Source organism: Rhipicephalus sanguineus, chromosome 2, assembly GCF_013339695.2.
Source record: "Rhipicephalus sanguineus isolate Rsan-2018 chromosome 2, BIME_Rsan_1.4, whole genome shotgun sequence".
Classification (NCBI taxonomy): Eukaryota; Metazoa; Arthropoda; class Arachnida; order Ixodida; family Ixodidae; genus Rhipicephalus; species Rhipicephalus sanguineus.
In genome coordinates, this window is record NC_051177.1 from 50189134 (window position 1) to 50206013 (window position 16880).

Sequence of the window (16880 nt, forward strand, 5' to 3'; positions counted from 1 at the left end):
GAGAAAGAAGACAGTAGTAATTACCGGATGGTTTACCTGATTCTCGCACGCTTTGGACAGTGAAGCGTCTCTGCAGGACAGTAAGAACCGGACTGAGCTGACGTCACATGATACATCTTCTCTCATACCTCGATATTTTATGACCTTGTAACCAAATTTATTATCTAAAAAAAAATAACTTAGGAAAATTTACAAAAATATAAAATTTACTGTGACTTGATAGTAGCGTCACCTACGGTCGGAGAAAGCAAGCGCAATGCGGAGGCTAGAACAGTTCGCCGGGCTCGTGATTAACATGCCGGTGTTTTGAAACGAAACTTTCTCTTGTTTACAGCAGTGACCGTTCATAATGTCTGCAGCAAAGTGTTCAACGGGCATAGAGTCATTAGGGTATGAACTGCCAATGTGCCGAAAAGAATATGAAAACTACAAAGCGCGCATCCAAACTTTCATTGACGAGTACGGATCTGTATCCTTTACGTGCGACTCGGTGTTGTTGGTAAAAATAAACTAACCTTGCATGCGTTCGTAGCGTTGAAAGGTATTCAATAAGAGTGCTAACCCATTGTTCTTTCTTTTTATCCTGAATGAAAGCCAACAAAACAGCTTATATTTCGGAGAGGGATAAGTAACTTCAATTTTGCTGTGTGTGGGGAGGCAGGTTTAGAAATAGCATCTCCGAGCGGCTTTGCGTACTCATAATTGCAAACTTATTTGAATGCCTTTTGTGTGCCTAGCCTACAGTGTCTGTTAACCATGCACCCCCTGTTTCTCAATGTTCATGAACTGCTATTGCCTATATAGTCGAGTTACTTTGGGAAATTTTTCTTTTCACTGCGAAATAACACGCACTCAGATGTATAATTAGTGCAGTCTAGTGTAACTTCTTTAACCAGTCTTGAAACGTTAGACAAGGTATTGGACTATGACTGCTAATCTGTTTACCTTGACTGAACTAGCAATCCAAATGGTCCTGCAAGCCACCAGAACTTTCGCCATCGGTGTGTGCTCGGTTTGGTTGGAAGTGTGTAGGTGAAGACATGCTTTGTTGCATCTCGTGCAAGTCCCATCTCGATTGCCAAATCAGTCTTCGTTTGGGCCACAAACTGTGTACGTACTTCATAGTTGGCTTTTGCGATGGTTTGTGATGCTAAAGTGCTACCTGTCTTCTGCCCCCTTCCTTGTGCGACTCTTGAATTGTGAAACGTCTTCCACATGTTCCGCAACACTGCTTCAGTAAGCATTGCCTTCATTCCCTCACAGTACGGAGGCAGTGTTATTGGTCCGACACTTTGGGGATGTTACTGGCATTGCACGTAGATTGCTAAAGGTGGGCACAAGTGAACGTGGTGAAAGAATACCATTGTTTTCGTGCTGCATGGCTACTGTGCACATTGAGCTAATGCTTGTCACCACAGTTGTGTGCTCAGTGAATGTCATGTGATGTCAAAGAGAAAATATTTTATGAAGTGATCAGTGGGGTGTACAACCCCAAGACTCTGCGACGCGCATAGTTTTAGTGGCTTTCTTTCTTTTGAGAGAGCCTGTAGAGTGTTCAGGGCAGTCTGCCACTCATGTGCAACTGTAATTGTCTGAACAAAGTAAAGTGAATGGTCGAGCAAATTGGCGTATGTTCATAATATTGTGAAGTGAGCCGTGGTATAAAGAATTGTGATCACAGCATAAGGTAAGACACGAGACAGAGAGCAACGAAGACGAGCGCTGCTCTCTGTCTCGTGTCTTACCTTGCGCTGTGATCACAACTTGAAATGGAATACCAACTAGCCCGTACCCAGACCTTGCTTCGGTATAAAGAAGACAAGAAAAAGGGCAGGATGAACACCTGTCTCTTCTCTGTCATTGTTTATTCATCATAGACAGACTTGTGTTGTGCTATTAGAGAATTCAGTTTTTCCACAACCTTTTTTTGCACAATTTGTCCGCAATGCTTGACCAGACAAGCATAGAACTGTTACTGCAGTAACTAAGTGTATTACACTTTGCTGCGGATGTAAAATATAAACAGTGTTGTAATTGTAAACACGTTACATTTTAGAGTCTTCTTTTCGGTCAACAACACTCTTAGAACACAGAAAAATGTGTCTATAATTGTGGTGATACGAAGTGTCACAAGATGTCTGTAGCAGCATACGATAGCCTGGAATTACGCAAGCGCCATTGCATTTGCATGTACTGGAGTGCTGGACGTGCTAAAACTCTCTTATTAAATAGATTACCTGTCCTGCCGATTCACCAATCCTACTGTAAACATGCCCTTAGTTCTCTCCTGTTGAAGCAAACTTGCCAATGCTGAACTTGCTATTAGCAACACATTTCCATGCATAATGACATTGATGAGGTCAGCAAGGGTTTCAAACTTCTGATATGCAGTTAACGATGAACACATGTAATCGTGAACTTAAAAGGGTGATTTTTTACCATTTCGTAATTTCTTGAGATGAATGCAAAGAACATGTTGCTCCAATTTCATTATCTGCACCACTGGTAACTTCACTATGTCCCAGTGGGGCCCTTGTTGTATGGGCATAAAAACTCTTTATCTTTGTATTTCAGATACGGAATGTACACAGAAGCTGGTTTCATCCCTGAAAGATGCTCATAAGAGCTGCTGCCCTTGGAAGACAGCGCCTTGCCCGGGTGAGCGGCAAGTTTTGATCTCATCTTTTTTTCTTTACCATCACGACGATTCTGACAAATGCGTCAATTGCCTGCTGCAGATTCCTATGCTGTCATGGAGCCAGTGATGCGTCACGAAGCACTTGACCAGCTGCGCGAAAGGCTCGGAACGCTTGTCCCCATCCTCACTTCGCTCCCATCGCTCTGCACTGAGCAGGTTCACAAGCAGGTACGTGTACTGGTACGTGCCTGCATGTACAGTTTGCAGCTAACAAGCTTCTCATTACCTTTCATCCCTTGTAGGAAAAAAATTCAGTAAATCCCACTGCACTTTAGGAATAGATTGATATGATACAAAGATACATGCAGGTAGCTGGCCATCCAGTATTGCTTGGGGTTCTTCAAAGCTGTTACCAGATTAACCAATGTGTTCGCGTAAAACATGCAAATGTGTGTGTAGAGTGTGCCATTTGCTCCAACGAAGAAACGTTACATGAGTTTAATTACAAATTGAGCTGATCCCGAAGGCAGGTCAATGTCGCGTAGCATCTTCTTTGCGTCATCTGCTATGAAGAAAAGACTAGGAAATGCTGTCCGATCCTGGACGTAGTTCACCCTTACACAGTGCCCCAATGCGTTTTCTCTCACTGTGCAAGCTTTAAAGAACTTGGCACACTTCTGCTCATGATGCATAGGGAAGATATCTGTAGGTTTTTGGCCAATTGGAGATTTATTCACACGCGCTTGCTCTTGTTCTTAGTCTTGTGTCGCGCATGAAGAGCCACGCATGTAGCATACGGCCCCCGGGTCCGTGGCCTTGGAACACTGAAATGGCGCCTGACTGAATGGGCCATAAAACGGGGGGACGAGTGGTTGTTTTTGTGTGTGTGTGTGTGTGTGTGTGTGTGTGTGTGTGTGTGTGTGTGTGCGTGTGTGTGTGTGTGTGTGTGTGCTTGTGGTGCGAGGAGGAGAGCCCAGCGGAGTCGGGAGAGCAACAGTCGCCAGCGAACCATTTGAGCTCCGTGGACGTTTCCACTCTTGGTGCATCAATAAATCAGTTCGTTTTGTTTTAAACACCGGCTCTGTTTCACCTTTGGATGTTTCACGACTAGAGCTAACGAGTCGTAGAGACACTACACTCTTGGTGCCGAAACCCGGGACTTTCTCGCCGTGGACTTTGTGTTGTTTATTCAACCGTCAACGACTCCACGCCTTGAACGCCTCGGCAACGACGGATATGACTCTACTCCGGTGAGCGAACTATTTAACGAATTTGTTTAACGATGGAATGTCTCGTAAAGAAGAGGAAAGTTATATGTGCTCAAATTATGCGACTCATTAACAACTACGAGAATCGGCCACAGCCACTCGAGAATGAAGCGGCTATCCTGCACACCAGACTTGCCAGTTGGCATGAAGACGCGGAAAACGAGTTCCAATAGACATGCGATTATCAAGACCGCATCGTAGCCTGCCTTGCTCGCCTGCAGCGGCAAATGACTGTTACGGGTCCCAAAACAAACGCCGCATCAGCGGGCAATGGTAGTGCTTCACAGGTGACGGCGAAACTCGGGACAAGGGTGAAGCTCCCGAGATTTGAGCTTGTGAAGCTCAGCGGGCGGCACTCAGACTGGCAACCATTTTGGGAAGTGTTTGAACAGGTGGTCGACAAGAACGAAGAACTGTCACTTATTGACAAATTCCACTACCTGAGGTCATCAGTTACGGGTGATGCTGCTGCTGCTCTTGCGGGTCTTCCACCTACGTCTCGATGCTATCGCAACGCCGTAGAGCTTCTGAAAGGGCGTTTCAGGAACACATGAGGAGTCTGCTGAACATCAAACCGGTGCGTTCTTCGGATGATGTACAGAGCCTTCACCGCCTCTACGACTGCCTGGTGGCACACATCTGCGGACTTGAGTCGCTGGGAAGGAAACTCCACACCTACGATGCAATGCTGCTACCTGTGGTTCAGAGGGCCATGCCTCGGGACATTCTTCTCGACTTTGGAAGAAGTGCACCACGGATGCCAACTCTACCTTCGACGATCAGCGGAGTTCATCCACCGATGGATCGGAGCCAACAACACCGGGGGGAGACATAGGTACAGTGAACACTTTCAACAAACTCCTGTCTTTCCTAAAAGTCGAAGTCGAGAGCCGCGAAAACCTTGCTGCACTTCAGAGTTTAGACTTAAAGCAGCCCTCGAGGGAGATTCCTAGTGCAAGGCAAAAATCGAACTCAAGAATGCATGGCGCACCTGCCCAATTGTCGGCAATGTTGCATCAGAACATGACACCGCAGGACTGCTTTTTTTGTGGAACGAGCGAGCATGCAACTACAAACTGCGATGCCGCAAAAGCACTTGAAGAGAAAAGAGCTTCTGCGATCGTCCGGGCGATGTTTCAGGTGCACGAGGCGAGGGCACTTATCGAGTGCATGCCGTGTGAATGTGCGATGCGCGAAATGCCAGCGGAAGCATGCAAGAACCATGTGTGACCCATCGTACCCAACCAGACCTCCAGATACTAACGATGCCGTCATTAGCACCCAGATAAGTCTCGAAGCTGTCACCAATGATGGGACCGCTCCTAAAGAGACCGTTTTATTGCAAACAGCAACGGTTCAGTGCAGCGGAGAGTACTCCAACACTCACGTGCGAGTTATGTTTGATGGGGGTAGTCAGCGCTCCTACATCACCACAGAGACCGCGCAGAAGCTTGGGTGTGAACTTGTAGGACAGGAAAGACTGAGTGTTGGCTTCTTTGGAGGACACCAAGAAGAACGGCCATTTCGAAAGGTAAAGGGGTTTCTGGAAACGAAAAGGGGTGAGAAGCGGGAACTTGAAGTGCTCGAAGCAGATGTCATATGCGACCAAACGATTCCAAAACCACCAAAACAAACATTGCAGAAATTGGAAGCTTTGGGCTATGAATGTGCTGATTCCAGCAGCGGCGATGGTCCGAAAGACATTAGCTTGCTGATTGGAGCCGATTACCTATGGGAGCTGACCACTGGCCGAACGGTCAAATTGGGGAAATGGCTCAGGGCAGTGGAAATGGCAGCAGGATAGACGATGCAAGGTCCCGTTGAGGGAACCAATAACGACAGTCACTGCACCCAGACCGTGATGCTGCGCACTTTGGTCATCGATATGACGAGCGACATGCTCAGCAAGTATTGGGCGCTAGAATCGATTGGCGTTATTGATGGGAATGAAACAACAAGAACAAGTCCCACGCTAGAATTCTTTGAGGGCACTGTCGCAATGGCGAGACGGAACGACGTTGAATGCGGAGCCCTCTCGGTAACAAATCGAGCTGAGTTGTTTTGGGTCCGTCACGAACAGAAAAAGGGGCTACTAAGGGAGTTTAAGAGTGTTCAAGAAGAATGGCAGCTTCCAGCAGATTCACCACCGAGAAACACGTCACTCATGATTGACGAAATGGAAGTACTGAGAATTAGCGGAAGACTGCAACATAGCAACATGAGCTATGAGGCCAAACACCCTAGCGTGCTACCCAAGGAAAGCAGCGTAGCAAAACTCCTAATTAGACATTGTCGTCACCAGGTACTTCATGGAGGTATTCGCGACACTCTGACGCAACTTAGAGAGAAGTGCTGGGTGGTTGGAGCTAGACAGCTCATCAAGAAGTTTCTGAGAGAATGCGTAACGTGTCAGCGCTTTCATTTACCTCCTGCCAACGAGGTACTCGCTCCCCTGCCGAAGGACCGATTAACGGAGGCTGAGCCTTTCGAAGTAACTGGCCTAGATTTCGCCGGACCTCTTCTCATTAAGGGGGCATCTCCTGTGAAATGCTACATCGCGTTGTTCACTTGCGGAGTAACCCGAGCGGTTCATTTGGCAGCTAGTAAACGACATGTCAACAACCTCATTTCTTCTTGCCTTCAGGAGATTCATAGCAAGACGTCGCATTCCGAGCACAATTTACAACGACAATGCACCAACCTTTAAGAAGGCCAACAGGGATTTGGCCTCTCTTTGGTCGGCAGTCTGAAGCGAGGAGGTGCGTGACTACATCACGAATCCCGATGTTAAATGGAAGTTCATTGTTGAGAGTGCACCATGGTGGGACAGGTTTTACGAGCGCCTCGTAGGACTGACGAAACAAGCATTGAAGAAGACCCTTGGAACTAGCTTCGTTAGTTTTGTGGAAATGGCCACTTTGTTGACAGAGGTTGAGGCTGTCATGAATTCTCGCCTCCTCACTCATGTTCACGCAGAGCCCAATGAGCCCGAACCACTCTGTCCAGCATCGTTTCTCATGGGAAGGCGATTGACTGCACTGCCTGCATTGCTGCCACGAGAAATCGGCGACTTATCCTGTATGAATTTGAAACAAATGATTTCGAGAAGAGAAAAGTCCCTGGTGGGTTTCTGGCGCCGATGAACAGAGTACTTGCACGAGCTACAGGCGACCCGCATGAAGCGGAACCAACGCTTCAAACAAACATCGGCGACGTGGTGCTACTGAAAGAGACCGCCCAGCCAAGACAGCGGTGGAAAATGGGCACAATAGAAAGGGGACTCACTGGCAGAGACGGCAGAGTGCGGGCCTTTGAAGTGCGTATGCCCGGCGGATCGACTCTTCGTAGGCCGATTCAGCTGCTTTACCCGCTGGAACTAACGATAATGAAGAAAATGACCTTGTCATTACGGCGGGGAGTGTAATAAAACGATAGAACACCAAAGCCAGATGCGCAAACCAAATATAACACCAAACAAAAAGCCGTCTCTTCCAAGAACCTGCGACTGCGAACATGGAACCGTCGACAGACATGAGCCAGGCGCACCGTGGAGCGCAAACCCAGACAGGAGAGAGTGCGCTCCCTTCTCCCCATGGAAAGACGTTGGTTGGGTGGGGCAGTCTGGACACTGAACTTGAGCAAAAAAGACGTGTGTTGTTTTGTACGAGTGCGTGTAATACAGTTTTTTCCATTATATCCTTATTCACGTGGAGGCCTCAATTATTTCGAACTAGTAAATCAGTTAAAATAGATAACAGGGAGTGTGTTGCGGACAATTTTTCTTTTTGGAGATCCAAGCACTGGGAAGAGCCACACGTGTAGCATACGGCCCCTGGGTCCGTGGCCTTGGAACACTGAAAGGGCGCCTGACTGAACGGGCCAGAAAACGGGGGGACAAGGGCACCAGTGTGAGTGGTTGTTTTTGTGTGTGTGTGCTCGTGGTGTGAGGAGGAGAGCCCAGCGGAGTCGGGAGAGCAACAGTCGCCAGTGAACCATTTGAGCTGTGTGGACGTTTCCACTCTTGATGCATCAATAAATCAGTTCGTTTTGTTTTAAACACTGGCCCTGTTTCACCTTTGGATGTTTCATGACTAGAGCTAACGAGTCGTAGAGACACTACATCTTGCTATGCAGCGTGATGTGAATAGTAGTTGTTTAGCATCGGCAAGACAGAGTATGCATGCAATCGTTGCCAGTTAGAGCATGGTCCTGTTGCGCTGGGAGATGCAAGTTTGGTATCACGCCTTTGGGCATTTGAATTCTAGTTTCTACAGGGGGTATGAAACAAGGCAAGGCGGGAGCCTACCTACTGCTATGTGCTTAGGATGAGCCAAAGAATGTTTAACGTTAAACAGCCTCCATAGACACTAAAAAAAGAATAGATATGTTTTAGAATGTCAAAGGAAAGCCCTAATTTGATTATCATTGTTTTACGTACCTTCAGTTTGGTGCTGAAGCAATAGCAAAGATATGCAAGTTGGCTGGTGAAGAGCAAACAAAGGAGAGCGAACGGGCCATCTTGCTCGCACTGACTGGCTGGAAGACAGCGTAAGAAACACTTTACAATATTGTACTAATGGTTTTCAGCTTTCTTATGCTGATAACACTCTTTTGTGTGTTAGCACTCACTCATACACATCAGCAAAATGCCTTTTTTTTTAAGTCTTACTACATGTTGCTGGGCTAGTTGGTTCATTAAGTGAAAGGAAGAAGGAGAAAATGTGTCACCTTTTCTAATAATGCCAGATCACAGTTTTTAGGCTTGAGGCTTACATTTTCTGAGTAGCCCACCTGCTGGGTGTACTGCCCATACTTACTCATGCATGGAGCTTTTGCCATTTGACTTGGCCCACACAAACTTTGCCTAGTGGGCCTTTGTACAGCCACCCAAATCTTTAACTATCGTGCGCGAGCGCCGACATTTTTGTGCGTCGCCATACGACGGAGCTAAGTTGCAAACAGGGCGAGATTAAGAGAAAAAAAAAAGCATTTGCATCGCTAGATAAGCTGACGATCCACATTTGTCAGCTTATCTCATGCGCGCGGGCGTGTGACGTCTGCAGATTTCATTTTCTCGGTCGCTTGCTGATTTTCGGAATATAAGATATGAGCAAGACGCGGTGCCTGTTGGTCTGAACTGAGTTAATGCAGGGTAACGTTCCCACGAAGGAACAGCCAAGGAAACGATGGGCCTAGCTGAGCGCGCTTCGGGGGGGATGCGTTTACTCTCGCCCTGTTTGCAACTTGGCTCTGTCGTGCGGCGCTGACGCACAAAAAAGTCGGCGCTCGCGCACTATAGTTAAAGGTTTGGGCAGCTGTACATCTTAAAGGGGCCCTGCAACACATTTTCAAGTAGTGGTTGAATGACCTCATTATCGGATTATATTCTCATGAGCAGACTGCCGTGAAAATTTTCAGAATCCGTCAACTACGAGCGAAGTTACAGGGACTAAAGTCCCTAGATTTTTCCCTCTTCTTTCTTAAGTACTGACAACCATTGAAGCGCCGCCGACAAATGTCATTGGCTAATGCTCGTTTTCAGTAGCCATGTTCTTCCTAATGCATTTCCAGCACCTGGTGAAATGCGTCCCCCGCTCACTATTGAAGGGGGCTTGGCGGGAGGAGGAAGGCGCGTCACGGTAGCATATTGCCCGCTGAAAGATGCGTGGCTAATGTACTTATACGTACGTGGCTTTGCAAATCTTCCAAGTTCAGAAAAAAATGGCGGCAGACGCCGGCTGCGCATGAGAGAGGGCTGGGAGAGGAGAGTTGTCGGTACTTAAGTAAAAGGGAAAAATATAGGAACTTCAACAGGGATTTGTCGCACACTCTGAGCGCTTTCTCTCTCTTTTCTCCCAAGCGGGCACGCTGAAAGCTATACGGGGAGGGGGGGGGGGTTCTGAGTACTTTTTTTCCTTGTTTTGTTTGAACACGCAGCTCACTTTCAGTGTGATCACAAGTGCGGCGTGGATACGTCGCGGCAGCCGCAGTAACTGTGCAGCTCATGATGCTCAGATCAGCCAATGGCCGTGTCCATGTGCTTTTGGGTATATGGCATCATTTGTCGAGAGAAGAGTGTGCTAAAGTTGAGTGCTAAAGTTTGACTCAATGATCACAGGAGCCCCGACTATTGATCGGCAGCATTTTCTGACCATGTTGAAAAAGTATTACAGGGCCCCTTTAAAATGTTCGTTGGTACAGTCTTGTCCAATGATGCTAGAAAGCTTTAAATCATCGGGTCATACAAGGTAACCTTAAAGGGGCATTAAAGAGAAACAATCAATCGGTGTGCCCTGAGAACTCTAATGTCGTTAATTTCGCCATCATAGGTTTAGTTCGAAGTTTCATTTTTAAATATCGCGCCGAAATCTCCCCGCGTGACGTCGCAGATTTCAAAGTGTATTTATTGTATTTTGGTGCCATTGGCTCAACGAAATTACCCCAAACTTGGTATGTTAAGTCTGTGGCCCCCTCAGAAGACAACGTACTTCGTTTTTACCGATTAGGAACTGCATAGTCCCTAGAAGACGCTGTCAAAACATGTGACTGTCACGGCAAATGGTGCGAAAACTTCAAGGTGGCGTTGCCACCCACATTTTGTTTTTGCGTGTTTTCTCGCTTACTAAGCGTCTCCTCGCAGCAAGTGTGGTGTTTTTGGTATCGTGAAAGAGTACTTTGCTAATATGAGACAAATCAAGTTTGCTCTTTAGTGCCCCTTTTATCTCACTGGGGACAACCAATATTTTTGTAATATCTGCATAATGTTTTTGCAAGTTCAGCCAAATGCCAGGATATGTATTAAAATGTGAAAGGTGTATTTTAAACTGGAAGAGCTGGATTTCAGAATGCGAACTCTTTGAAGTATTCTTGCTTCGTTTAGGCATTTTTTTTTTCTGACAAGCTGTACTGCTCATTTGAGCTTATATTTGGAGGGCAACATGTGTATTGGTCTAACTGTATTACTACCGTAATTAACTCCATTTATCCACAGGATATTATCAAGTGTGGCCGTTCAACTATATAACCTGCCAATTTTTTGGGGTAGCGTGCTGTCATACACTGCATTAGAAAAAATTGTCAAGTTAGCTTTTCAGATAAACACAGCTGCCTGATGTACTGGAGCAACACTCATCGCTGTAGCTTTGTTGTCTTCCAAAGATTTAAACTGATCACTCATATGCATCATTCTCTTCTCTCTTGAATTCAGCAATCCAACTGAAAAACTGAAGCAACTCAGCTGCGAGTTTTGCTGTAGGAAGGTTGGAACCTGGCTCTATGCATCTCCCAAAGAGCTCATCTCTGATGACACTAGTTGCAAGCAAGAAAACGGCAATGGACACAGTGTCAAAAGGAAGCACGAGGAGGTAACCATCTGCTCAGCATGAATGGAGACTTACTGGCTTCTATCTGCTAGCTTGCCCCCATTACCACCCAACACCACAATATGTTACGCCACACATTTCACCATACAAGCATATACACTCACACAAAAATACTGTGGGCTTGCATGGCCCCATTTCGAGCGCGGTGAAATGCAAAAGCCTTTGTGTACTTAGATTTAGGTCGACAAACCCCGAGACCTCAAAGTTAGTCTGAAGGGCAGCACTCGTAATCAGATTCTGGGCTTGGCTTGTAAAACTTCTCCACTTGGAGAATTAACATTGTTTTTTTTTGTTTTTTACTGCAAAAAGAGTTTGAAACAAGGCTTGCCTTATCCATCTGCCCGTTCGATATTTTTATAATGTAGCTTACATTGCAGAGCTGTGAGCCACATATTTCACTTGGCATGGAATTCAGACACTTTACTGCTGAAGCACTTAGTTTGTCATACCATCAAGGTCGTAATTGTCATGCCAATGACGACTTTTTCATTGTTATCATCATGCTGTCGTTAGCATCTTTGTTGCATTTATATGTATTCGGTTAGGAAGTTTAATCAAACAGGGCTGAAGGAGCTTCATACGAAGTTGAAGGTTGTGTGGAGAATGGTTGAGTCGCAGCTGTCAGATTGTTTAGAGTTGGACAAGCCGAAATCCCCTGATATTGAATTGTGCTGTTTGCCATTTGTAAATTGAGTCATTTCTACACAACAACAGTCAGCCTCAGGGCAATCAAATAACGTACGCTAAAGCTCCAGCTTATGTGTTTTTGCAATAGTACTTTGAAAAGGACCGATAACCACCCGGAGTGAGATGTTGATGGAAATAAAAAGACCATGAATTTAGTGATAGAATAATTTATTTTGTTCACAATTTGTCAAGAAATATGGTATATTGCCTATTAAAGGGACACTAAAGGCAAATAACAATTTATGCCAGAGTGAAAGCCCAATGTATGACAACTTCTAAAACGGCAATATTATCAACAGCAGTACCGTACTTACCGAGAAATTAAGCTAAATGTATCACATGATGAGCGCCACGAGTGGGACATTTTCGAAGTGATCCCGATGACGTATGGAAGTCGGCCTACAATAAATCACTAGTAATCACACTAGCAGCAGTAAAAAAAGAACATTCCGAGCATCAAAAGACGTAATAAAATGCTGTTTGTTCGTTTCCGCTTGATTCATGGAAAACAAAACCTCCGTGGCGTTGCCATGGGGAACGGCGCGCGTGGTTCAAAGGTTCCGTTGTCACCGAACTGCGCCTCGCCCGTCTCAGTGGTAGTTTCGGGATCGCGTACTGCCGTGCGTGTTTTGCGCGCTCATGAAAGTCGCTCTGACAGAAAGTTCGACAAAATGCTGCATGCATGTGATATTGCCGGATGCCCGAATGGTGCACAACGCCAGTGCTGCAGCAAGGAAACCGGTGTGTCTTTTCACTGGGTGCCGCGGAATGAACCCTTACGCTCGAAGTGGCTTAGTGTCATGCCATTGCGCCAGTGTCCTAAACAGTCAAAACCTCTGCGTGTGTGCTCGCTGCACTTTCGTACTGAGGATTACGAGACCAACCGCAACTTGGTGAACGCTTTGAATGTGCCCATCCGAGCAAGTCTTTGCCGCAGCGCCGTTGTTGCTACTGTGGGTCCCGCTACTTCCGCTCGGCTGCTACTAGTGTCGACGGCCGCGCAGTAAAAGCGGGCAACGTTGGGCACGGCAGCAGTGACGTATGAAAGTCGTATTTTCAGGCAGGAGATTTGAAGCGCGCTAACGCGATGCGGACCACTAAAAAACGTGATTTTATTTCAAAATAAGCACTTCCTTGGCACAAAAGCAGCACTACGAGGTTTCTGGACCGCTATTTCAACAATCAACGTCGACTTAATATTTGCCTTTAGTGTCCCTTTAAAGGAGTACTTACACAATTTTGAGGCATCGCAAAAGGGGCATTTTTAGTTTCCTTGGTACGCAGGGTTAACACTCTGTACTAACCAGAGTCAGACAAAAAGTATGAAATATTTTACTTGGATTTTAAAGTTTATGCACCGAGGATCTGCAAGCTAACTCTACCGCAATGGACATTATCATGACAAGATAACACAGTTCACTGGGTTTGCCAACTGTGCGTCCTGCATGCAGCCTAAATCGCAGAAATCACTGTTGTAGTCACTGCACAACAATTCATTTATCGTTTTTTACGTGCACCACGTGTGGCTGACAGAGCTACTGCTAGTACTTCTCGAGTTACTGTCTCCTCATGACATCAAACTGTGTTTACACGTCACTGCAATGCCGCCTCCTCGATATCGAAACCGAAAGTGCTTTTTTAAGGTAGTGGTATTAAAAATATATTCAACGCATTTCCAGACACCACGATACTCTTCTTAGGGTTTTCGAAACTAATGTTTTTATTTAGAGCAATAATCCGAAAATATTTAGAATTCATGTCAGTATACTCCTTTCAGATGTGGTGCCTTTCCTGTGTGCATGTGTGTGTATTGAGTTGCCATTATAGCAAAATCCCTGGTGAACCGATAATCTGTAGTATTGTCATGTGAATGGAACTCGCACCACAAGCTTGCATGAATGGTACTACTGAAGAGTTGTGGTGCCGAGACCGCCTAGCTTGTGCAAAGGATAGGTTTTGTTTGTCATACTTATGATTATTTAAGGGCTCGTTTTTCTGTGTTATACACAATATTAATGAGAACTAACAGACAATAATGCCAAGGAAAGTATACGGGACGTTATTAGTAGTAAATGTAATGTAAACGTAAGGAAAGAAAAGTGGAAGAAAAGATAGCTTGCCGCGGGCAGGGACCAAACCTGCGACCTTCGAATAACGTGTCCGATGCTATACCGATAGTGAGGGTCTCGTTCCTGGCAGACTTGATGCTTTCAGGTAGTATGCGAGGGATTATTGGTCAGCTGCCAGCTCTTAATAAGTTCACGTGCTACGTGACGCCAACAGGCAGAAAAAGTGTTCCACACTTGCCGTCATGGCTACTGGCGGCGCTGACTGACGCTCCCATGTTTAAATACACATATATACCCCATAAAGTGGACGGGGGGATGGCCGCTGCGGTAGCTCAGTTGGTAGAGCATCGGACGTGTTATACGAAGGTCGCAGGTTCGGTCCGTGCCCGCGGCAAGCTATCTTTTCATCCACTTTTCTTACGTTATATTTACATTACATTTACTACTAATAACGTCCCCTATACTTTCCTTGGCATTATTGTCTGTTAGTTCTCATTAATATACTTATGATTATGTGTGCTGTGCTAGCTTCAGGATTTCGGTTTATAACCACTGTGGTCTTGCAGTCCGGGTAGTCTTGTACTTTCAGTGGAATTCACTTTCTGTTCCTCTGGTGTTTTTAGGAAGAAATGGACCCAGTGAAGGAGCATCGTCCATGGTGCATTTGGGTTGTCACTGGAACGTCGGGAAAGAAAGGCTGGGTTGTTTACAGCGAGTGCCTCCTGAGGAATCTCGAATCGAGCAGCGATCAAACCGGAACCGGCACTCCTCCTTCAGTAAGGCTTGAGCATAACAAAGCGATCTCTCTATTTGCTTTACCATGATGTACATTTGACCACTAAAGTTTATGGACCACATGAGCGTGCGGCCAGCGGTCTCTTCGAGACCTCTCTGGAAGGTCAGGTGCCATTGAGAACAGCGCTGCACCCTTCATTAATTTGTGACTTTTCTATTTCCTTGTCCCAATATCTGCCCATATGCACCCCATTCAAGCTAGACTGCCATTGCAATGGTTTGGCTATGAAGAAGTGCAAAAATTGCCTTACTGCAGATGAGCGCTTTGTGAAAAAACAATGATGTGTCGTAGTGATGTGTTGCTTGGCAGTAGAAAAATGGACATGCCAGTGAATGACAACTAGACACATTTCTGGCCTAGCACTACTGTCGGTGGGCCATTGCTAATTGGCATAGACAGACAATTTGGCAATGGCTCATATGGTCCATAAACATTTGTGGTCCACTGTACTTCAGGCACTCTTACAGTATGGCAGCACTTCGTGTGGCCACATGAAAAAAAATTTCACTTTGGCTAGAGAGAGAAGCAAGAAATGGCTGTGAGGTTAACCAGATGCACATCAGGTTTACTACCTTGCACTGCACTTTGGCTAAATTTGTTGCATATAAGTAGTACTAGTGTGGGTGTATATTTTTATATACATTATATATAAGCATATGAAAGAGCAAACGAACATAGGAAAACATTTCTTACTTCCAGTTCGTCAGGGAATACAGCCAGACTTTGGCTCAGACGTTCGAAGTAATAATTATTTTCATACATTCATTATTTTGAATGCTTTTAAACCACTGGATCTGCAGAAACATTCACTTGATGTGTATATATTTTTATGCCATCGTAGCAAAGCAACATGGCTGGTATATGTCTAATTTTTAAAAATGAGCTGACTTTAGATGACATATAGATATGCTCTCCAGGTGTCACCGAAATCCCAGGTCACAGCTTCCAATAACTTCAACATTTAAACATCATATCCACATAGCACTGCTGGGCGTGACAGTTATATATTGTTTCTTCAAAAAATGTACATTCTTGACAAGCTTTTGGTGAAGCATCGAATCGTACTTGAAGCGAAAATTTGCCTTGAAGCTTTTCTATATTTTGACTGCATGAAGCAGGGCTTTTATCTGGTAAAAGTTTTTTTTTTTATAGTTGGCTATTAACTGTACGTGTACTCGAATTGATGGAACAAAATTTTAGAATGAAAATTGCAAGGAGATTCGTACATACCAAAGTCTGAAGTTGAAAGCTACATAAGCACTTTGTCAGTGTGTTCTATACATACGAGGTGCAAAAGTGCTGCTTTGATTTGATCATTCAATTGGTTGGTTAGTTTATGGGGATTACCGTCGCAAAGCAAATTGGCCTATGAGAGACACCATAGTGGAGGGCTCCGGTCAGTTTTGACCACCTGGGGCTTTTTAACGTGCACTGACATCACACAGCACACTGCCTTTGAACCAGCATTGAACCACTGGTCCATGTGCCGTTGTGGTTTCATGTGTCTTGTAGCTGCATCTTTACTGCTACAAATAACTAAACTAAACATTCTGACCATGGAGGACAGAACTCATGCAAGACAATTGCAAGCTCCTCTGAGTTAAAATGTGAAAGCTTAAATTGCTGCTTATGGAGCTTCAATGTGGAGCATTGAAACTGTGTTTCAGGAACAAGGTTTGTAGCTCAGTACAGATACAAGTATGCAATACACAACCAGTATTACATGAGTGAAAATGCAAACTTTTCTGTCTAAAGCTCTTCTGTACGTGCTGATTTTTTTGTTTTCCGCAGGTTGCTGCATTCCAAGAAAAAGTTGAACGGATCCTCAACTCGTGGAAGAAGATTAAGGTGCCTCGTACTTGAAGAACTTGTGTTACGCCTGATGAGGAACCCCAGAGCTTCATATTTCGTATTAATTGTGTTCAAAGTTACAAACGACGGTAACAGTTGTGATCTTCAAAAGGTCGAAGCTATCACGCAATCACATCCTCGCAATAAACGTTATTTATTTACATCTTCGTGTTATCACTGCCCCCTACG

General features: G+C 45.3%; 1 protein-coding gene across 2 annotated transcripts; it reads left to right on the top strand.

The window, feature by feature from the left end:
* The first annotated feature begins 272 nt into the window (after nt 1–272).
* On the top strand, nt 273–16854 carry LOC119382914 (zinc finger C3HC-type protein 1-like). Of its 2 annotated transcripts, none has more exons than XM_037650826.2 (8): nt 273–469; nt 960–1110; nt 2575–2658; nt 2739–2878; nt 8351–8454; nt 11114–11270; nt 14668–14820; nt 16632–16854. In XM_037650826.2, the coding sequence occupies exons 1-8, from the start codon at nt 350–352 to the stop codon at nt 16701–16703; spliced, it is 981 nt and encodes a 326-aa protein (XP_037506754.1). In that variant the 5' UTR covers nt 273–349; the 3' UTR covers nt 16704–16854. The 2 variants fall into 2 exon arrangements, with proteins under 2 accessions (XP_037506754.1, XP_037506755.1); XM_037650827.2 differs by having other exon boundaries at nt 2739–2866.
* Nucleotides 16855–16880: the final 26 nt, after the last annotated feature.

What these genes read in the sequence shown, in the direction of transcription:
- LOC119382914 (XM_037650826.2), top strand. Translation starts at nt 350, where the DNA reads ATGTCTGCAGCAAAGTGTTCAACGGGCATAGAGTCATTAGGGTATGAA. An exon ending in TCATTGACGAGTACGGATCT is followed by an intron (nt 470 to 959) that starts GTATCCTTTACG and finishes TGACTGAACTAG; the next exon opens with CAATCCAAATGGTCCTGCAA. An exon ending in TCGTTTGGGCCACAAACTGT is followed by an intron (nt 1,111 to 2,574) that starts GTACGTACTTCA and finishes TTTGTATTTCAG; the next exon opens with ATACGGAATGTACACAGAAG.